Below are 23,882 nucleotides of genomic sequence, written 5' to 3'. Positions count from 1 at the left end.
TTCTGGATCAAAAAGTAGATCTACTTTCAGTTTTTTAATAAACCTCCCTGCTGTTTTCCATAGAGGCTGTATTAATTTACCAGCAGTGTATAAATGTTCCCTTTTCACCACATCCATGCCAATTGTTTTTTGACTTTTTAATAATGGCCATTCTTACAGGGGTAACGTAGTATCTCATTGTGGTTTTAATCTGCATTTCCTTGATGATTAGTGATGTTGAGCATTTTCTAAACATGTTCGTTGGCCATTTCTATGTCTTCTTTTGAGAAATGTCTATTTATGTCATTTGCCTACTTTCTGATGGGATTAATTTTTTTCGTGCTGATTTGTTTGAGTCTCTTCATTCTGGATACTAGTCCTTTGTCAGATTCATAGGTTATTAATATTTTCTCCCACACTGTGGGTTGTCTGTTTACTCTGATGATTATTTCTTTTGCTGTGCAGAAGCTTTTTAGTTTTATTAGGTTCCATTTGTTTATTTTTGGTTTTGTTGCATTTTCTTTTGGGTTCTTGGTCATGAATTCTTTGCCTAAGCCAATGTCTAGAAGAGTTTTTCTGGTGTTATCTGCTAGAATTTTTATGGTTTCAGATCTTAGGTTTAAGTCTTTAATCCATCTTGAGTTGATTTTTGTATAAGGTGACAGGTAAGCATCCAGTTTCATTCTTCTACATGTAGCTTGCCAGTTTTCTCAGTACCATTTATTAAATAGAGTGTCCTTTCCCTAATTTATATTTTTGTATGCTTGGTCAAAGATCAGTTAGTTGTAAGTATTTTGCTTTATTTCTGGTTCTCTATTCTGTTCCAGTGGTCTGTGTGTCTACTTGAGACCACTACCATACTGTTTTGATAATATGGCCTTGTATAATTTGAAGTCGGGTAATGTGATGCCTCCAGATTTGTTCTTTTTGCTTGGGATTACTTTGGCTATTCAGGCTCTTTTTTGGTTCCATATGAACTTTTGGATTTTTTTCCTAATTCTGTGAAAAATGTTGTTGGTATTTTGACAGGAATCGCATTTAATCTGTAGATGGCTTTGGGCAGTATGATCATTTTCATGATATTGATTCTTCCAATCCATGAGCATGGGATGTGTTTCCATTTTTTTGTGTCATCTATGATTTTTTTCAGCAGTGTTTTGTAGTTCTCCTTGTATAGATCTTTCATGTCCGTTAAGAATATTCCTAGGGATTTTTTTTTTTTTTTTTGCAGCTATTGTAAAAGTCATTGAGTTCCTGATTTGATTTTCAGTTTGGTCGTTGTTGCTATGTAGCAGTACTACTGATTTGTGTACATTGATTTTGTAACCTGAGACTTTTATTGAATTCATTTTTCAAGTCTAGTAGTCCATTGGATGAGTCTTTAGGGTTTTCTAGTTATGCGATCATATCATTAGCAAACAGTGATAGCTTGACTTCCTCATTTCCAATGTATATGTCCTTTATTTCTTTCTCTTGCCAAATTGCTCTGGCTAGGACTTGCAGATAAATTTGTTACTTCTTAAAATAAGACCTCTATAGGGGGCGAGGGGCAAACTACAAGTTAGTGCTAATACAATTCACCATCAATGTGAGAGAAAGAAAACCAAGTACATTAATCTTTTTCAAAAAAATATAATATGACTAAATTGGGGGAGAAAGAAAAGAAACTTGGAAACTTAATAAGAACCCACACATTTTTAAAAGTCTAAAAATGTACGTACAATTATAGACCAAAAATTACCCCTCTTTGATTTCTAAGACTGTGTCTGGTTCTTGCATTATATTTCTTAGAAAGAAAACAAAATGATATAAGAGCATTTGTGATTCAAAAGTGCTCATTAATGAATATTTTGAGTTGACACAATACTGGAAAATAGTTTTTGCCGAATCGAATTTTCTTGGAATGGGCAATACCTATCATTTTCAAAACAAGATTTTACACAAATTAATATAAGTTGATTTTCTATTCTAAAACCAGTGAAAGAGTAAAGTCTAACACATAACTTTTGGGCTATAGGTAGCCCACCTAGCTTTGCATTGTATGTGGCCCATAATCTAATTTCAGGAATGTCCTGATCTTAACATGGAAAATCGTAACCCAGAAAAGGCCTAACTCAGTTTGTCTTGTTATAGCTTAGTGCTTATGCTGCCTTCCTGGCCAAAAGTCCTGAGAGCTGATTAGTGTAGCCTGAGAAGGGTTTGTGTGAATTAAGCATGCAGTTTTCAAAATGAACTTTAAATCTTTACAATAACTGCTGCAAGTAAGAAAAGTAGCTGATGAGTATTGTGCATTTCAAAATAAATAGACTACTCATTTTGTGTTAAGGATGCTCTTTGTGTCATATGCAGTTTTAAGTATGTCATTTTAAAAATACAATATTGACATACCCTATTAAGACAAACCACACTTTATAATTTCATTGATTAAAAACTCTTTCATAGAAAAACCAAACTAATTCAGCTTTAAGAGTGACTTAATTAGACACTATAGTGTTTGCTATTAGTTTTGACAATTTTAGTTAAGAAGATGAAATCATTCTTTGATAGAAAAAAAGATAAATGAGCAGGCATACATATATAGTTGAAGATATTTCCTGATTTAAATTTTTATTTTTCCCAAGTCAGCCTTCCTGGGAAAAAATTATTGTTCACAACTGCTGATAAATAATTCTTAGGTCAGTGTTTTCTGTTTTAGTTTAATTTGCTTTGCTTTATTTTTTAGGAAGATGGGAAATTGAAGAGTTGAAAGAAAACCAGGTACCTGGTGACAGAGGACTGGTATTAAAATCTAGAGCAAAGCATCATGCAATAGCTGCTGTATTAGCAAAACCCTTCATTTTTGCTGATAAACCCTTGATAGTTCAGTAAGTGTTGCTATGTTTTTGGATACTTTTTCTGAATTTTGTATTAGCTTTGGCTTCTGAATATAGCTTGTATTTTGAAAATGGATGTAAAAATCTAGATCTTCCTTTTCTGTTTCACTTAGTTAAAACACAAATGTGCATATACACACAAACATACCCATGCTTTCAATGAAAAGCAGGTAAATGATAAAATTATACAAAGATCAACCATTCTTATGGCCTAGTACTAATATTTATATTTGTTTATTTCAAGGAGTTGTATGTGGGCTATTAAGCAGTATATTTCCTTTGGTCTGAGTGCTTGTTTTGACTAAATGAGGAATAAATAGTTTGGCTCTCTTAAAAAAATTTAAAAATTATGTGATATATACTGTAATATATACAATTCTGCTGCCATAAACTATATAATGCATAATAAAAATCACCACTTTTGTTTTACTCTTAAAATTATTTGTTATCCAAATATTAAACTTAATATATTCAGAATAGAATCATAAATATTGCTATTAAACCAGTGATAAGATTCAAAGGCAGAAAATTTATTTCAAAAATAAATGTTTATGAATACCAGTGTCTTTCAAGCATGGACCCCTTTTAAAGGTCACATTCTCATAGATAATCCTTTCCTTCAACCTCTCTACCTCCCCACCATGCCTGGCATGGTGCCTCATGTGTGTAATCCCAGAACTTTGGGAGGCCTAGGTGGGCAGACAGCTTGATCCCAGGAGTTCAAGATCAACCTGGGCAACATGGCGAAACCCCGACTCTACAAAAAAATTTTTTTAATTAGCCAGGCATGGTGGTGCCTGACTGTAGTCCCAGCTACTCTGGAGGCTGAGGTGGGAGGATCACCTAAGCCCAGGAAGTCGAGGCTGCAATGAGCCAAGGTCATACCAGTGCATTGCAGCCTGGGTGGCAGAATGAGATCTTGCCTCAAAAAAAAAAAGAAAAAAAAAGAGGACCAAGAATTGAATAGCAGTCTTTCATATGTTTAAAAACAATTCAAAGGAGAGTGAATGTTTGTCTCCTCTTAATATTGATAAAATGAAATGGGGTAAATAAAATGAAAATATTTATATTAAATGCTATAAATGCTGATTTACAACATAACTTTACTATAAAGCTACTTTTCCCAAATTGTGTACATGTTAATATACATGCATATAATTGAAGATGAAGAATATCCTAACTTAAAAAATAGGAAGTAAAGCCCTGGCGCGGTGGTTCACACCTGTAATCCCAGCACTTTGGGAGGCCAAGGCGGGTGGATCACAAGGTCAGGAGATCAAGACCATCCTGTTTAACATGGTGAAACCCCGTCTCTACTAAAAATACAAAAAATTAGCCAGGTGTGGTGACAGGCGCCTGTAGTCCCAGCTACTTGGGAAGCTGAGGCAGGAGAATAGCGTGAACCAGGGAGACAGGGCTTGCAGTGAACCGAGATCATGCCACTGCACTCCAGCCTGGACAACTGGGCGACAGAGCGAGGCTGTCTCAAAAATAAATAAATAAATAAACAAAAATAAAATTTAAAAAAGGAAGTATGTTAGCTCATTAAAGACTGAGAAGTTCTACATATGAAAACCTGTTTTCAGCATTGCTACTGTGTTTCCCAAACTCATTTGATCACATAAGTTTATTTTCCCACCCAACAATAATTGCTATTTCATGGAACAATTTGAGAAATGATACTCTGAAAAAATTAAGGTTACCATATACTCTGCATATGTCCTTGGTTTTCCTATGACTAGAAGTTTAGCAGCAGTCCAGCTGTATGATAAACGTTTTGTTGATCCTCTAATCCATTGTGAATCATTTATACTAGGTAAAAGTTAATTATTTGAAAACTCTGAAAGTTTGCAGTATAAGAAATGGACAAAGTGATTGAATCTAGGCATAATGGAACAATGAAACTATGTTTACATTTATGCAGCCACTGTACAAAATTGTTTTTTCCAGTTCTTACCTTTTTACAGAGCGCTCTGTCCTCAGATAACGTATTATAAAGCAAAATCTTTTTAATTTTTTTTCTAAAAACAGTGACCTTTAAGTCATATCATGTACCATGTCTTCTACTTATAGTCTTCAAATACTTAAGTTCCATGAAAAACAAAATTTTGTCAGCTATTCCTTAAAATAAAGACTTTGAGGAAAACAAACTGTCCTCTATTTAAAAAACGAAAAAGAACAAAAGAATACCTTCCTTCTGATTATCATAGAAGAATTTTGAGCATGTATTTGCCCCTCATTGGGCATGATATCCTTTAATCATCATAACAATTCTTTGAGGTGTAAGTATGGGCCATGTCTGCATATTATAGATGAGCAAATAGAGACTTAGAGCTTAAATGACTTGCCCTTACCCAAGGAGTCACTAGAGTAAGTGGCAGAATCAAGAATAACTCTCAGGTCATTTTGACTTTAAAGTACATGCTTGTAGGCACTGTTGTAGATAGCTTAAGAAATAAAGCATGGTAGAAAGTATAGGGAAAAATCATCCCTTTCAAATCAGAGATACTTAAAATTTTGTTTCCTCTGTTTTTTAATACAAAATATGTACACCAATTGAGTTCAAACAGTTAAAATTTTGTATGCTCTCATGTTTTACCTTCTTGTCACTAAATTTTTTCAGAAACATTTACAACTATAGTCCTTTATTAAAATGATCATTATTTCTGGTTGTTTCTCTAGTTTTCATGTCTTTTTGTTTTAATTCATTTAATGAAATCATAACCTTTTTTGTTTTTACTGTTTGTCAGCCATTTCCTCGTTGATTTTTGTCACATATAATTCATTAATTTAACAAAAAAAATCTCGTCAGTAAGTCTGTGCCTCATTGCTGTAGCAAGGCTATTTGCTTTTAAAAATTACCAATAAAGAAAAAAAACTTTGCTGAGAATTACACTGTGTTGTAAATTCATAAGAGACTCTCGTGTTCATTCTTTTAGCTGTTATACTACACAGAGAAAATTTCCCATATCTCCTGGCTGTTTAGGTCTGAAATCCAGCTTATTGATTGAGATCATGAATCTCTTTGCTGGAGCTATTTAATTAAATGTACAACTTATTTCACATGGTAAGATGTAATGAACTCTAGGTTTCTAAGATCATTAGCAATTTCTTAGAAATCTTGCTGTAGCTGTCGTTCTTACGGCCTTTTTGTTTTTAGTTTATAAAGTATAAGTATAGTGCCTACCTTATCAGAATTTGAAATTTCCTGTTGTAGTTTTAGTCACAGTATCTTATTCTTAATTTATCAGTTTTGATGGAAAAAAATTTAAACAAATTGATTGGTTCGTCTGCAGTTGATTGTAATCATTCTATTTTTAATATTTTAATGATGTGTCTTGTATTAGAGTAGTAGAAAAGCGTTTCTGCTTATTTCCTATAGGTTGTAGACATGCTTTAGATGAGCTTTCTGATAATGTAAAAAAATTTATACTTACATGAATTGAGAATAATAACATTAGATTTTAAAGAGCAATTAGTAATTTTTATTTATCAGTAGTACGGTTCTTTTTCCCTTTATTCAGATATGAAGTAAATTTTCAAGATGGTATTGATTGTGGAGGTGCATACATTAAACTCCTAGCAGACACTGATGATTTGATTCTGGTATGATATTTTAATATTTAAGAAAACCTTATTAAAGTTAATAAGTATTTTTAAGGAACAATTGATAAAACTGAAAATTTTATCTTCAACTGAAATTGAAAAGAATTGTAGATATCTTTTTTCAACGTGAATTTTTATATAGCTCTTACAATTTGCCTTCAAGTTTTATATAAAGCGGTGTTACTTTAAGGCATCAATTTTATAATCTTTAACAACATGAAAAAGTTTACCATGTCTGTAGGACAAAAACTACATGGTACTTATAAATTCTTTTGAAATATAGCTTAGAGTTATTTTCTTTACAGAATAAGATTTTAAGTTTGTTTAGAGAAGTATAACAAAGTGAAGCAGTGAAACAAAATGGCCAAAGAACCAAATTAAAAGGGGTTAGCAACTCACAGAAAGTAACTAATTTTAAAAACTTTTCATGATGAAGTAGCTTTATACTTCTAAGAGGTTGTATTAGGACCATTGGAAGGTTGGGGATATTTCTTATAGCCTTCTCCTGTAAAAGATTATTTCAGACTTTCTGCATGTAACAGAAATGTGATACATGAGACATCAGAGGTATATTTTTCAGAACACATGGCTGTACATAAGCTATGAAATGTGGATGGAAGACTTTTTCATGTACTACTCATTATTATTAGGATCAAGTGAAGGAGAGGCCATTGTAGTATACGTTGAAGCTCTTGTTTTAGATGAACACTTGAAGGTAGGATGACAAAAAAATCTAATGCCAAGTATTTCTATAAGCACTTTATCTGATTAATTCATTTAATCCTTAAAGAACTCTTATAAGGTAGGTACTATTATCATCTCCATACTTCAGAGGTGATGAAATGGAGGTGCAGAGAGCATTAAAAAATTTGACTCAGGGTGACATACAGCTAGTTTAAGAGGCAGTGGTAGGATTTGAACCCCAGTATCTGACTCCATACCTCATGCTGTTAACCACTATGCCATGCCAAATAAAGAGAAATGCATGTCCTCGTGTCTGTTTTTATGTCTGAATGAATCTCTCTTCATCTTGTGCTCAGAGGGTCATTTTCTGGTATCTTCCTAAATAATAGTAATGGGTAATCATTTTAGTCTTAAGGCTGTAAATATGCTTTCCTCTAATGCCTAATTCTCTCAATAAAATATTAGTAATATAGATTTACATAGAGAATTAAAGCATATTATGATGTTGCTAGAGTATTTTCAGCTTCTGTCCTACATCTTCAGGAAGTAGTGTGTACTTAAGAAAATCTATATTGAAGTAAAATTTGTCATTTTTCCATGTCCTTTATTTTCACTTGTATTAAATAGCTAGCTCTTGGTGAATTACCATTTAATATATTTTTGTAAACTCTACCCATTGGATAAAATACAGAAATTCATGAAATACTCTGTGATTCTGGACTAATGTCAACGCTCCTCTCTCTTTGAAGGACAACTTTTATGATAAAACATCCTATATCATTATGTTTGGACCAGATAAATGTGGAGAAGATTATAAACTTCATTTTATCTTCAGACATAAACATCCCAAAACTGGAGTTTTCGAAGAGAAACATGCCAAACCTCCAGATGTAGACCTTAAAAAGTTCTTTACAGACAGGAAGACTCATCTTTATACCCTTGGTATACCATTTTAATTCATTCATGTATTCAAAAGTATTTGCTGACTATTGATATATTCATGGCAAGTGCTTTACAAGAAAACAAACATGCACCCCATCCTGAAGGCGCTTATCTTTTTCAAAAATAGGACAGATATAATGACAGCACAGGTAGAAAATAAAGTGCCATGTAAGAAAGAGAGACGAGGCACGGCTAAGAGTTCACAAGCAATATTACTTCCAGCTTAGAAACTTGGAACAAAACTAGGAAAGATTATATTTGAACTCGTCTTGAAGTACAGATAGAATGTGGAAGACAATAGGGTGAAAGGACATTTTAGACGTTGTAACAGTGGTGCTGTAAGAACAGAAAACTAGAAAATAAAAAGGAAGAGGCCAGAACAGAAAACTAGAAAATAAAAAGGAATAGGACTTTAATGCCAGACTAAAAAGTTTAGATTTTATTCTGTAGCTAGTTGTGATTATTGTTATGTCCTATCTTGTGTTGGTTGTGGCATGTTTCGAAAGGAAAACCATTGAGCAGCCATATATTAATATACTTAAGTAAATATGAATTTGTATATATACGGGGGTGAGGGACATTATAAGGAGTTGTTTCTCCCATTCTCAAGTATAATGGCTGTAGAGCTCTGGTCAGCCCACTATCAAAATCAGAGCATATTGGAACCTAATAGGACATTTTGAAATGGCCCTATCGGCTTCCTTTCTCATGTCTCAACTCCACCCAAGATTAAAGTATTTCAATCTTTTTCCCCAAATGCTGCAGTTGTAGAAACATTAATTTTGTCTGCTAGGGCAATGCCTGTTTCATCTTCAATATCAGATGTGATAGAATAAACATCTTTATGAAATAATTGAAAAATAAAACTAGGCATTTTGGGGAACACCAAGTAAACTGTAGAAATAATGAGAAAATATTACTAGAACAGAATAAATTAATTTTTTGTGTTGTACTTACAGCACTTTAAGATTGTATCAAAAAAATTAAATGCTGAAAAAGATCAGCTTGTATTTTGTAGCTATAAAAGAGTGAAGCTGACTTGTTCTGAGCTCCAAAACAGAGCTATTTGGTATTATTTTTTATTTGAGAAGTAATGGAGCATTTTATTATAAAAAATGGAGTTTAAAACAAAATTTTATCTTTAGGAAATACATCTAGTGATTTAGTGTATTGGTTCAATACATTGGTTATTCCTCTATTTCTGGTTGGGAAAAAAGTTTTACCCATGGAGTTAAGGGTAGTTACATTATTTAGAAGATTATCTTTAAAGTGTCTATCAAAATGATAACTATAATATATTTAAATTGGTCCTTAGTGATGAAACCAGATGACACATTTGAGGTGTTAGTTGATCAAACAGTTGTAAACAAAGGAAGCCTCCTAGAGGATGTGGTTCCTCCTATCAACCCTCCCAAAGAAGTTGAAGATCCCAATGATAAAAAACCTGAGGAATGGGATGAAAGAGCAAAAATTCCTGATCCTTCTGCCATCAAACCAGAAGACTGGTAAGCAAATAATTCGGTAGCAAAGCATTATTTGGCATAACTAGGTAATGAAACAACATATAAGTGAAGTTTACAACCAATGAAGCTTTTTTTTTAAACATCAGAACTACTTATTTTTAGTATTTTGGGTAAGATATTTTCTAAAATAGATTTTACACTTTCCTCCCTGTTAATTTTTTTTATTTCTATTGATAATTATGTTGCATTTTTCAATATATGTTTATTTTTTATGTTTTCAATGCTGTGGATAAAAAATTTCACAAATCCAAAATACCAGTGCTTTAATTTTCATTCCTAGTTTGATCTTTATTGTATGTGGGTGAGAGGCCAAGGTGGGCAGATCACCTGAGGTCAGGAGTTCGAAACCAGCTTGGCCAACATGGCCAAACCCGATCTCTACTAAAAACACAAAAATTAGCTGGACATGGTGGCGGGTACCTGTAATCCCAGCTACTCGGGAGGCTGAGGCAGGAGAATTGCTTGAACCCAGGAGGCAGAGGCTGCAATGAGCCAAGGTCATGCCACTGCACTCCAGACTGGTGACAGAGCGAGACTCTGTCTCAAAAAAAAAAAAAAAAAAAAAAAAAAAAGAGTATGTTTGCCCTTAAATGAGAGAAACCACATATAACCACTTCATTCTGATTGTTGAAATGTGTTAGAATTTGTTTTACAAAGTACTAAAAGAAACGCTCCATTAAATTTTAACTTTTGGTTACTCTGAGCACTCAGAAACTCAAGATGACATTGGTATCAGGCAAGCACACATCTGTACATCTGCAGAGTTGATTATTTCTGTTTATTTTGTAACTCATTTGGAAAATCATGAAGTGGCCTCTTGTTTAAAATTTGTATCTTTCTGTAATGATGAAAATTATATTAGTAGTTCAATACTTTATGTTTATATACTTTAGAATTTACTAAGTGTTTTTGTTTTTGTTTTTGTTTGAGATGAAGTCTCGCTCTGTCACCCAGGCTGGAGTGCAGTGGCGCGATCTCGGTTCACTGCAGCCTCCACCTCCTGGGTTCAAGCGATTCTCCTGCCTTAGCCTCTTGAGTAGCTGGGATTACAGGCGTGCGTCACCACGCCCGGCTAATTTTTGTATTTTTAGTAGAGATGGGGTTTCACCATGTTGGTCAGGCTGGTCTCGAACTCCCGATCTCATGATCTGCCCACCTCAGCCTCCCAAAGTGCTGGGACTACAGGCGTGAGCCACCATGCCAGCCCAAGTGTTCTTTTTAAAATAAGAATACTAGAATTAAATAAGGAGAGTTTTAAAAATTATACTGGAATAGGGAAGAACTTTCCAAATATGGCATAAAATCCAAGAATCCTTTAAAAATAAGTTCAACTACATGAAAATAAATGATATGTATATTGCAAAAAAAAACCCTCCCTAAACTATTGCAAAAAACACGCAAGAACCAGGAAAAAATATTTTCAATCATATAGCTAATGGAGAGCTAATTTCTTAATATAAAGGTAATGATCTAAGAAAAAATAGTTTTTGTATATCACTTATGCTACTAAATGTACATTCAAAGTTCAGTGAGATACCATTTTTCACCTACCACATGGGCAAAAATCAAAAAGTTTGGTAACATTCTTCGCAAGGACAGGAGAAAATAGGTACTTTTGCATGCTGCTGGTAGAACCGGAAATGGAGTGTAACCATTATAGAGAGTAATTTGGATGCTACTACCAAAATTTAAAATGTCCATACTCTTAACAATTATATTTTCACAGATGAGAAATGGCATATATTCTAGGACATTCACTATAGCATTGTTTGTGTTAATAATAGTAAAATTTTGGAAACACTAAATGTCCTCCAAGAGGAGATAAGCTAAATAAATTATGGTATATCCTCAAGTAGAAAACTATGCAACTGTTAAGAATGAAGCCATATATATATATGCTCCAGCCGGGCATGGTAGCTCGTGCCTGTAATCCCAGCACCCAGCACTTTGGGAGTCTGAGGTGGGTGGATCACCTGACATCAGGAATTCAAGACCAACCTGGCCAACATGGTGAAACCCCATCTCTACTAAAAATACAAAAACTTAGCCAGGCGTGGTGGCAGCTGCCTGTAATCCCAGCTACTCTGGAGGCTGAGGCAGGAGAATTGCTTGCACCCGGAAGGCAGAGGTTGCAGTGAGCCGAGGTCGCACTATTGCACTCCAGCCTGGGCAACAAGAGCAAGACCATCTCAAGAAAAAAATAATAATAATGGAGCTCCTAGAACAGTCTTGACACATAGTAAGCATGCAATATATATTTGTTGATGAATGACTGAGTTTTTAAGTAACAAAAGCAAGGTCTAATACATTATGTATAGAATGCCATCATTTGTATTAAAAAAAGAATGTATACGTGTGTGCATGTATGCACAGAGCACAACAGGGAATATGTACTAAAAATTGGCAAGTTAGCAGAAGATTTAGGTGGGTGGTAGATGGGGACAAATAACAGGCACAAACAAAAGGGAGGGAAATAATTTTATGGTATCTTCTGAGTGTTGTGATATGCATTTTTAAACTTTTTGAATAATTAGTAATATAAAACGTTGTATTTACAGGGATGAAAGTGAACCTGCCCAAATAGAAGATTCAAGTGTTGTTAAACCTGCTGGCTGGCTTGATGATGAACCGAAATTTATCCCTGATCCTAATGCTGAAAAACCTGATGACTGGTAAGCACTCTTCATCTTCAAATGTCGATTTCAAATGTTTCTTACATGCATTTTTGTTACTAGTTTATATGACTGATCTGTGACTTGAGGTTACTATATTTGCTTTGTTTTAATATCCTAAGGAATGAAGACATGGAAGGAGAATGGGAGGCACCTCAGATTCTTAATCCAGCATGTCAGATTGGGTGTGGTGAGTGGAAACCTCCCATGATAGATAACCCAAAATACAAAGGAGTATGGAGACCTCCTCTGGTAGATAATCCTAACTACCAGGTAACAACTGCTTGTTCCAATTATTTAGTGAAGTTAAAAATGTTGTGATCTTTTCTGTTTAAATATCTAATTACCTATGTTAACTTTTGGAAGTTCCATTTTTAATTTTAAGATGTCAAAGAAAATAGACCCCAACTAATTTATATTTTAAAAGTAGAGCATCAATTATTTAATTTTCTGGGGAAATAAATCACTTCATACTATATTCTTCCCTAATTATCAGTTGATGCTCACTTTGAAATAAAGTTCTATTTTAGAAGTAAATATAAGAAGTGAATTTTGATCAAATAGACTCACATTGTACATTTTAGTAATTAATGCCTGTGCTTAATTGATGTACTTATTATTTAGTATTATTAAAATTCTGATTTTTGGCCGGGCACGGTGGCTCACGCCTGTAATCCCAGCACTTTGGGAGTCTGAGGTGGGTGGATCACGAGGTCAGGAGATGGAGACCACCCTGGCCAACATAATGAAACCCTGTCTCCACTAAAAATACAAAAAATTAGCCAGACATGGTGGCGCGTGCCTGTAGTCCCAGCTACTCAGGAGGCTGAGGCAGGGGAATCTCCTGGACCCTGGAGGTGGAGATTGCAGTGAGCTGAGATCACACCACTGCACTCCAGCCTGGCAACAGAGCAAGACTCAAAAAACAAACAAACAAACAAACAAAAAAACACCTGGCGCGATCTTGGCTCACTGCAGCCTCTGCCTCCTGGGCTCAGGAGATTCTCCTGCTTCAGCCTCCTAAGTAGCTGGGATTACAGGCACACCCCAGCACGCCCGGCTAATTTTTGTATTTTTAGTGGAGACGGGGTTTCACATGTTGGCCAGGCTGGTCTGGAACTCCTGACCTCATGATCTGCCCACCTCGGCCTCCCAAAGTGCTCGGGTTACAGAAGTAAGCCACCAAGCCCAGCCCTGATTTTTTTCTGATATCAATCGACATCTTTTGAGTGTATCTAGCTTTTTATATTAAAAGTTTCTGTGGTATTCCCTTAACCCTCTAGTTTTATCTTTGTAATTATTTATGAATACGTTCTAACAGTATATATATGCAGTTTCATATTCTAATTACTCACTGTAGTTTTTATTAAAAGCATTTAACACAAAATGTTTCTTTCGGTAAATTTTTTTGTTTAATGTCTGTCTCTTTTATTCGACTTTAAACTCCATAATACAGGAACCATGTATGTCTCCATCATCTGGCATAGTGCCTGGCCCAGAATACATATATGCGATGGTGGAGTGAGTCAGTGAACAATGATATTGTTGAATGTATTTGATTTAATTGACAGTTTAATCATTTGAGATCTAATGGAAGTTTTATGTTGAGTAGTTGTGCTGAGATTCAACCATACCTGATTAATGATATCTGTCATGGGTACATGTTAGATGGAGCAATTCCATTTTTGCTATACAATGATCTTTCTGATTTGGACAACTTGAATAACATTTTGCAATGAATAAATGTACTAAATCTAAAAATTTGTCCAAAGTAGACAAATTGTGAAATTTATTCACGTTTCTGTTTGTACTGGATTTTCCCTTTTCCTTGTTTTGTAGAATTTAAAGTTAGTATCACTCATAGGGAACATTGTGTACACAGGATAAAGAAACAAGATTTTATATCCAGTATATTACTAATGAATTAATATCAGTTAAAATTCTCTTTTTTCCAGTTGGGATTGCAAATTTCATTCAACAGCAGCTACTTATTAAGCAGCATTTATAACGAAGTTATTTTATTTGAAAATGTCTTCAATTACTTTTCTTCCAGGGAATCTGGAGTCCTCGAAAAATTCCTAATCCAGATTATTTTGAAGATGATCATCCATTTCTTCTGACTTCTTTCAGTGCTCTTGGTTTAGAGCTTTGGTCTATGACCTCTGATATCTACTTTGATAATTTTATTATCTGTTCAGAAAAGGAAGTAGCAGATCACTGGGCTGCAGATGGTTGGAGATGGAAAATAATGATAGCAAATGCTAATGAGGTATGGTGTTGACCAATAGCAGTAGTGATATAACTATGAATAATAATAATAAGATTTGGTCTTGGTTGTAGGTTATTCAAATGGCTCTTTTAAATGCAAATAAATGTTCAATAATTACTAAATGCCAAGGAAATGTGTTTGAATAAGTTTATGTAGACAGAATATTTTGCTTTTTATGTTACTTCATTATGAGCTATATATGCATATGTAAGTCCTGATTTTATTCATTAAATTATAATATCACTAATGGGATTTAATGCTTATTTACTGTTCATAGAAGAAGACTACTTAATATCTTTGTCATCTTGCCAGTTCAAGGCCTAAGTGATAATGATAATCTAAATATTACTGTTTATTTATTTTAACTATTTTTTACTTAGAGGAATGTACAAAGAATTTATATTTTAACATTATTAAATTCTATTCCAGTTTTTTCCCAAAACCTTAACACTGTTTGGAAAAGGTTGGGCTAAATATTTCAACACAACGCATCTTAGAAAATGTATCATTAAATTCAGTTGCTATAAAGAAAAATTCTTACCTTACATTTGGTTACTTGGGTCACTAGCGAAAAATCATCAAAAGAGTAGGTAAAGAGGGATTCTTGTTTTGAACCTCTTGTAACTAAAACATTTGATTTTTTAAATTTTATTTTAATAAGAGAAATAATATCCTTACTGAGGGTCTTGTGTGTGAAATGTGTTTATATAAAAAGGAAAACAATTCTGAGGTATGATTTTTTAATAAGTTCTTTAAAAGTACAGAATGAATGATCAGAATACAGAATGAATGATCACTTCAAATAAACCAGGTAATACATCCATAAAAGGTAATTCTATTCTGAAATTTACCAAAAAGGAAAATTACCATTTTTCTTGCCAGTATGTTAGAAGTTTCCACTTTTGTCATAACATACCTTCTGCTGTCAAGTCTCACTCAGTGATGCATGCTAATAATTAAATTAGACTTTACAAAGTATAAGGTGGGAAAATGAAACTTCTTTTACTTACAAGTTCATCACTCCTTAATGTAAAATGCCTGAGTAAATAAGTTTTTTTGTATCTTGTGTTACCCAGTAAAGGTTTGTAAAATCTGAATTGCATTTTTATGCTTATCTCATCTATAGCCTGGTGTATTAAAACAGTTAATGGCAGCTGCTGAAGGGCATCCATGGCTTTGGTTGATTTATCTTGTGACAGCAGGAGTGCCAATAGCATTAATTACTTCATTTTGTTGGCCAAGAAAAGTAAAGGTAAAGAAAATGGATTTCCGTCAACTTTTTTCCCCCAAATTTCTTATTGTTTAGGAGTTCTATAAATTAACCAAGTGATTCTTAAAGTAACAAACTAAATGTCTCATAAGTTTTACTGATAGTTCATTATGTATGTTATCAATTATTGCAAAAAAACTTTCAAAATAGCACTCTGCCTTTAGTAAAAATAACTTATGTTAACTACCACAGAAAAAATATAAAGATACAGCGTATAAAAAAACCGACATATGTATACCACAAACAAAAGGAGTACTAGAGCAAGAAGGAAAGGAAGAGAAAGCAGCCCTGGAAAAATCAATGGACCTGGAAGAGGAAAAAAAGCAAAATGATGGTGAAATGCTTGAAAAAGGTAAGACGATGAGAGTGATTTATAATGGAGACTCTGGGTAAAACTCATAAAACAGTATAATGCCTTAAAATAACTAGGTGTTACATTTGTTTATTATCAAGTTTATACATCTGAATCTCCCAAGAATATGTGACTGTGGCAAGAAGGAGTAATAGTCCTTTGAGCAGCCACCCTGTTTATAGTTTTTGTATTCTAGGAAGGAGATTTAAATAGTGTTCAGTTGCTGGAGAGCCTAGCAGTTATGAATCCCTAGGCCATAGCTTTTTGCAAGAGTGTTTCTTGGCTCTGGGAGTGTAGAAGATGAGATGGAGGGTGATAGAGGGTATGTATCATGGCCTCTGTAGAAAAGGAATACATATAAAACAGGTGATTGCAGCAACAAAATTAACACCAAGTCTTCCAACGGCTATTGTTAATCAGATGCTTATCATATAGAAGAAATAATTTAATTAATTTTCTGAAAGGATTGCTGAACCTATATCCCCTTCCCACCCTATATTAAACTCTTGAAGATGTTAGAACTGAAGTCACCCTTTGGTGGCTCTCCACTGAGACCTCCTTACATGAGGTAGAAATAAAATTATTGATTTGCCTAGTGTCCCAAGCCAAATGTCTTGAAGCACAATATTTAACTCACTTGATGAAACAGTTGACTTAAAAACACATGTGTGTCTATTTTTAAGAGAGTATATATATATATACACACACACACATATACATGCACATGTACATGTGTGTATTAGGATAGGTATCTAAAACGACAAATACTTCAGGCTGTAAGTTTTCAGCCTTATTTTTGTAACTTCTTAGTGCTTAGTATATTGATGTCTGGATCAGCCTTATTCAGAGGGCATTCAAGTATCAGAAGGGTCTGTTTGTATAAAGATACTTTCACCACTTTCACCTATACATGTAATACCACATTGGAACTACATGGAAGAAGTAGAGTTGATTTTTCAGCTTCCGTTTCCCCAAAGCCCATTCTTGGTGGGGTAGGAGTTTTTACTTTATATAGCTCCTAGGACGCACTTAATATCTTTTGGTTAATAGTGATGACAAAAGTTGGAGGTTCTGCTAAACGGAATCCTAAGGAGGGTCAATAACTGAAAAAATGCATGATAATGTCCACAGAGAACAAACATAAGTAAATAACGTATTGAAGATTAAAAGATCACCAAAAATTAAAGGAAGTATTTTCCAAGACAGGAACACAGGAAAGATGATTATTTTTTGGTTTTCATATTACATACAGACTGAATGCTTAAGAATTTTTTTAAACTTGTCCCCCAACTCAAATAGGATTCATTTATAAAATATGATAATATGAGTATTTATAATTTTTAAAATTTTGAATGGAAGAAGTTGCTTCTAAATCTTGGAATAAATCTTGGAATTTAAATAAATCCCCTTTATTGTATTTAATACTTTTCAGTAGCAAAATTCTAACTTATTGAGTCTTTGCTTTTAATAAAATCTGTATTCTAGAAGAGGAAAGTGAACCTGAGGAAAAGAGTGAAGAAGAAATCGAAATCATAAAAGGGCAAGAAGAACGTAATAAATCAAATAAGTCTGGGTCAGAGGATGAGGTAACAGAAAATAAACTGGTTTCTATGTATAGTTGTTATCCATAAAAAGTTATTTCAATAAAAGCACCAATCTGGTTTATGAAAGAATTTTTGCCATATTTCTCTCAGCTTTTATAAGAGTCTCTATATTGTTTTTAAAACATATCCATAAGGAAGGAAAGAAAAATACTATATATTGTCTCAATGCCTAGTAAAACAGTATAGAGCAAGCCTGTGACTTACAAAATATAAAGATAGAATACATGTATCCAAAATTATGACTTTCTCATTGGAATTCTATTGAAAAGCATAATAAACACATTGTTTGAATATTTAAAAGATAACTATCATTATTATAATTTTTATAGCTGTTATAAAACATCCTTATTGTCTCAACATTTTACTCTCATGTTTTGAAATATTTCATTCATTGGGTAGTTGAGTACTATCTGCCTGATAGGGTATTTTTCTCAAATCTTTAATGAACTTTTCCCCCCTTATTAGTCTACCTCTTTTTGTGTCCTTAAATAAAATGGAACTTTGCACAATGCTTTTTTTTGTAAGTTATTATGGAATGAGAAATCCAGAGTATAATTAGAGCCAGACCTTTCTTTTTTCTTTTTCTTTTTCTTTTTTTTAACCCAGCATAAACCAAAAACCAGTTTTCTCTGGCCCTTAAAGAGATGCATAGCCTTACCCCACAGAGTCACCATCCTAACGTATTACATTCCAACTATGTAGGTAGGATAAAAGTACAGTTCTGCCTGCTCTTGCATATGATGAAGTAAATTTTGTATTTTATCTATTTTAAGAAATTCTCCAAATAAATTTGCAATTATTGTTCAGTCTTTCCTCATGTTTAATCAGTACACATACTGGTTGCTGGTCTTCCTGCCCTCTGAGTTTTTATAGGGACTTTGGAGACCATTATTTAGTATGAATATCCATATTTAGGGAGAGCTAGGTGAAGAGAATTTCTTCCAGAGCCAAGTTTTAAATAATCATTGTTTCTGCTGTGACTTTCTTAAAATAATACCTGCAGTCATTTACTTGAATATGTATTCTATTTACATTTACTTTATAAAACACTTTGTGTACCTTCAAAACTATCTTAATTCCATCTTTCAGTCTCTGTCTTCTTATGTGTATGTGTCAGTGAGCTAGAATACGTCGATTTTTGTATAGCCTTGAGAAATAATTATAACTTTATTTCATATAATACCTTCATAATAGCACTTGATAGCACATATATTTTAGAGAATAATAAATATACTGTTTACTACTATCTACTAGTTATGTGTTATACTAAAAGAAACCTTTTCATAATTATTTTTTCTAGATGAAAGAAGCAGATGAGAGCACAGGATCTGGAGATGGGCCCATAAAGTCAGTACGCAAAAGACGAGTACGAAAGGACTAAACTAGATTGAAATATTTTTAATTCTTGAGGGGGATGTTTGGCATTGTAAAAATCAGCATGCCAGACCTGAACTTTAATCAGTCTGCACATCCTGTTTCTATATCTAGCAACATTATATTCTTTCAGACATTTATTTTAGTCCTTCATTTCAGAGGGAAAAAAAAGCAACTTTGAAGTTACCTTGTCTTTGAATTTAGAACAAAAGTGGCACATTACATATCGGATCTAAGAGATTAATATCATTAGAGTTACACAGTTTTAGTTGTTTGGAGATAGTTTTGGTTTGTACAGAACAAAATAACATGTAGCAGCTTCATTGCTATTGGAAAAATCAGTTATTGGAATTTCCGCTTAAATGGCTATACAACAATATAACTGGTAGTTCTATAATAAAAGTGAGCATGTGTTGTGTTGTACAGAGCTAAATGCAATAAAGTTTCTGTATGGTTGTTTTATTCCATCAACAATTGAAAGTGTTGTATATGACCCACATTTACCTAGTTTGTGTCAAATTATAGTTACAGTGAGTTGTTCGCTTAAATTATAGATTCCTTTAAAGACGTGCTTTGTTCATTGCTGAATTCTATTGCAGCATATGTTACATTTGAATACAAAGATAATGGGTTTTATCAAAACAAAATGATGTACAGATTTTTTTTCAAGTTTTTGTAGTTGCTTTATGCCAGAGTGGTTTACCCCATTCACAAAATTTCTTATGCATACATTGCTATTGAAAATAAAATTTAAATATTTTTTCATCCTGAATACCCTATTTAACAGGTTATTATTGGGGAAGCTTTATGTTATTTTCCTTATTACTAAGAGATTCTAATGGCTGATTTCAATTCATCATGCTTTTATATGTATATATTTTTTTCTTGTTTCCAGTGGGGTTGGAATGCTTTTGTATTTGTATCTTTTTTTTTTTTCCTGACAAGTTTCAATCTATTTTAAGTCTGTCATCTCATCTATGAATAGCTTCAAAGCTGCCACTGAGATGAATAGGAGCAACTATTATTATTGCTCTTCTTTTTAAAGCAGTTACCATGTCACTAGACTACATTAAATTGGAGCTGTGTTGTTCCATTTAAAATATTTTGTTTATGAAATTCTTATGTCTGGGAAACAGGTTTAGACTCTTTGGAAGAGGATCTAAATCTTTGAGACCACAGAACTACTTGAATACTAACTACCTAGAGAACTTTCTGCATGTTAGGTAAGATTTTGGATTCCTTCATAGATGTACACATACCCCATCTTTGGGCAAGCCCTAAACTATTACAGGTTCCCATACAACTCCTTCCCCAGTAGGTAAATTTAGAACTTATGAATAAGGAAAATAAGTCTCTAGCTTCTGCTTTTACTGAAGGAAGTCAAACATAGCCACTAATACTATTCACTCCTTATTTCAAAGGGTGAATTGAAAAAGAAAGTAAGTTATTTACTCCATTGCTGTACTCTGAACTTCTATAAATTGGTGGTAGAAAATCTTAATACATAGTATTTAGCCGTACTTTGTATTTATTTAATATGAACTGAACACATCTTGCAAGCATTCTCCCTCTCTAGCTCACTTTGCATTTGCAGTGTAATAATCCTAGATGAGAATATTTCTGAAGGTAAACTACTACTTCGGGAGATAAATTTTTTTTACTCAAAACCTTCTTGCCTGGGAAGTCTCTTGCATGTGAACATTTTTTCTAAAGATTGTTTAAAGCTTGTTTATATATATATATAATTATACTTTAAGTTCTAGGGTACATGTGCACAACGTGCAGGTTTGTTACATATGTATACATGTGCCATGTTGGTGTGCTGCATCCATTAACTCATCATTTACATTAGGTATATCTCCTAATGCTATCTCTCCCCACTTCCCCGACCCCACAACAGGCCCTGGTGTGTGATGTTCCCCCTCCTGTGTCCAAGTGTTCTCATTGTTCAATTCCTACCTATGAGTGAGAACATGTGGTGCTTGGTTTTTTTGTCCTTGCGATAGTTTGCTGAGAATGATGGTTTCCAGCCTCATCCATGTCCCTACAAAGGACATGAACTCATCCTTTTCTATGGAATACTGCATAGTATTCCATGGTGTATATGTGCCACATTTTCTTAATCCAGTCTATCATTGATGGGCATTTGGGTTGGTTCCAAGTCTTTGCTATTGTGAATAGTGCCACAATAAACATACATGTGCATGTGTCTTTATAGCAGCATGATTTATAATCCTCTGGGTATATACCCAGTAATGGGATGGCTGGGTCAAATGGTATTTCTAGTTCTAGATCCCTGAGGAATCGCCACATTGTCTTCCACAACGGTTGAACTAGTTTACATTCCCACCAACAGTGTAAAAGTGTTCCTATTTCTCATCCTCCCCAGCACCTGTTGTTTCCTGACTTTTTAATGATCACCATTCTAACTGGTGTGAGATGGTATCTCATTGTGGTTTTGATTTGCATTTCTCTGATGGCTAGTGATAATGAGCATTTTTTCATGTGTCTGTTGGCTGCATAAATGTCTTCTTTTGAGAAGTGTCTGTTCATATCCTTCACCCATTTTTTGATGGGGTTTTTTTTTCTTGTAAATTTGTTTGAGTTCTTTGTAGATTCTGGATATTAGCCCTTTGTCAGATGAGTAGATTGCAAAAATTTTCTCCCATTCTGTAGGTTGTCTGTTCACTCTGATGGTAGTTTCTTTTGCTGTGCAGAAGCTCTTTAGTTTAATTAGATTCCATTTGTCAATTTTGGCTTTTGTTGCCATTGCTTTTGGTGTTTTAGACATGAAGTCCTTGCCCATGCCTATGTTTTTTTACTTTCTTGGTTGCAGATTCATTGTTTGGTTAAACTTCATGAGCTCGCAGTGATAAAATTTGAGCAACTAAATTTGCCAAGTCACTGCTAATTCCTGTGCACGTACTCCTTTGTGGATGTACCATAACTGACGGGTTTAACCAAAACTAAAACTCTAATGTATAACCTGTACTATATCCATGCAGTAGACAGTCTTTCTTAATAATCAAATGGCTTTTTCCTTTTACTCCCTAATCTGACTTTATTGTTCAAAATGACCTATATTTTATCCATAAAGGAGAGAAATAGTGTATTTTGCTTTTCTTTAGTTTGCCTTTTCAGAGGCTTTTTAACTTGATCGGTGTAAAGTAACGTCCCTTTTCTTGAATATTTTTTTACTGATAGTCTTGCTTCCATTAATCATTTCTCCAGGAAAACTTCATGTTTCTAGAATTAGTCTTTTTGAGGTATCAGTCCACATTTGGAGGAGAAACGTGATGGAACTGCTTACATGTTAAAATGAACCACTAGAAATGAATTTAATGTATCTTAAAATTTCAGAATTCTAGTCCAAAAATGGTTCTGTATTCAGTAGAAACTATTCAGAATAGTTAAAATATAAATACATTACACTCTAGGGATCTGTGAACGGTTTTTTGTTCTCTTAATTGTGGCTATATGTTTTAACTTTAGCAGGATTTAAAGATTAACTATAAGATGGCTAAAGTAAGATAACTAAATATTTTATATGCAATTTATTGAAACATAAAAGAATTTCTGCATAAATTTCAACAATTTCTTCCCCAAAAAATATATAACTCCCATGTATTTCCATAGTATGAGAGCTGAGTTTGGGAAATAAAATTATCCCTAATCTGAAAGGTCAGGTATGGGGCAAGTTGATGGGAGAGAGAATGCATAGAAAAAGTAGGGTAGTTTTAGAGAAGATGGGTAACAGGATAACTGGAAAAATGGGCTTTTACCACCTAACATAGTTATCACATATTTTATGTTTGTTAAATGAATACTTTTTTGGTAAAATTTGGGGATATTTCTGAGTTTTAATAGCACTTGATAAGCCATCTATAATATATACATTTTAAAACAAGATAAATACATTATAAAATTGATTACAATGAATGTACAACTTCAACTTCTGTTGTCTCTCAACCCACCCTTTCATAGGTCCAAAGGCCAACAGCCAACATAAAGTCCCTGTTATATTAAATGTGCCTTTTTTGTTTGGTTTGGTTTTTGTTTTTTGAGGAGACAGAGTCTCACTCTGTTGCTCAGGCTAGAGTGCAGTGGCACCATGCAGCTTTGAACCCTGGGCTCAAACTTCTCACCTCAGTCTCCCAAGTAGCTGGGACTACAGGCAAGTACCACCATGCCTGGCTAATTAAAAAAATTTTTTTTGTAGAGACATGGTCTCACTGTGTTGTTCAGCCTGGTCTCAAGATCCTAGGCTCAAGGAATGCTCTTGCTTTGGTGTCCCAAAAAGCTGGGAATACAGGTGTGAGCCACCACACCTAGCCTTGTAAATTTGTCTTTTAAATACCATTCATCTCTGATTTCATTGAAATAAACTACAGCTAGTTTTCTGATAAGAGTAAGAGGGAATTAAGTTTCTTCCAATTCTTAACCTTTCGTGTCTTCACATTATCTGTTCTTTCATGATTTACAAATGGTCTTAACAACTCATCTCTGTCGTCCACTGGCAATAATTTTGGATACCTGCACATTGAAGAAGAATCTGATGACAATCACCACAACGTGTTCAGGGAAAAACAAAATTTTTATTGGGCGAAGTAAAGAATGGCTTTACATTCTCAAGTTAAGATCAATTTTGCTTTTCTTTGGACCACAAAACTAATTTTAGATTTTATAATTCAACTATCATTTTTCTCTTACAAAAGGGACTAGATCACAGGGAAG

The 23,882-nt window shown here is 33.8% G+C and overlaps 1 protein-coding gene across 2 annotated transcripts in view; it reads left to right on the top strand.

Moving 5' to 3' along the window:
• Positions 1 to 20,802, top strand: part of CLGN (calmegin) — a 33,610-nt gene extending 12,808 nt beyond the window's left edge. The window contains exons 5-16 of one of the 2 annotated variants that reach the window (XM_030816178.1): positions 2,702 to 2,843; positions 6,377 to 6,458; positions 7,892 to 8,084; positions 9,400 to 9,589; positions 12,166 to 12,279; positions 12,402 to 12,552; positions 14,333 to 14,548; positions 15,675 to 15,800; positions 16,011 to 16,170; positions 17,656 to 17,756; positions 19,075 to 19,121; positions 20,285 to 20,802. In XM_030816178.1, the coding sequence (XP_030672038.1) occupies positions 2,702 to 2,843; positions 6,377 to 6,458; positions 7,892 to 8,084; positions 9,400 to 9,589; positions 12,166 to 12,279; positions 12,402 to 12,552; positions 14,333 to 14,548; positions 15,675 to 15,800; positions 16,011 to 16,170; positions 17,656 to 17,756; positions 19,075 to 19,121; positions 20,285 to 20,375 (1,613 nt within the window). In that variant the 3' untranslated portion in view covers positions 20,376 to 20,802. Of the gene's footprint in view, positions 1 to 2,701; positions 2,844 to 6,376; positions 6,459 to 7,891; positions 8,085 to 9,399; positions 9,590 to 12,165; positions 12,280 to 12,401; positions 12,553 to 14,332; positions 14,549 to 15,674; positions 15,801 to 16,010; positions 16,171 to 17,655; positions 17,757 to 19,074; positions 19,917 to 20,284 lie in introns of those variants that run through there. The other variant, XM_003258140.3, reaches the window with a different exon arrangement.
• The last annotated feature ends 3,080 nt before the right edge of the window (positions 20,803 to 23,882 follow it).

The sequence above is a fragment of the Nomascus leucogenys genome, chromosome 7b, assembly GCF_006542625.1.
Source record: "Nomascus leucogenys isolate Asia chromosome 7b, Asia_NLE_v1, whole genome shotgun sequence".
NCBI classification, from domain to species: domain Eukaryota; kingdom Metazoa; phylum Chordata; class Mammalia; order Primates; family Hylobatidae; genus Nomascus; species Nomascus leucogenys.
The sequence above is the reverse complement of the archived record's forward strand: the minus strand, read 5'-3'. Positions and strand labels throughout refer to the sequence as shown.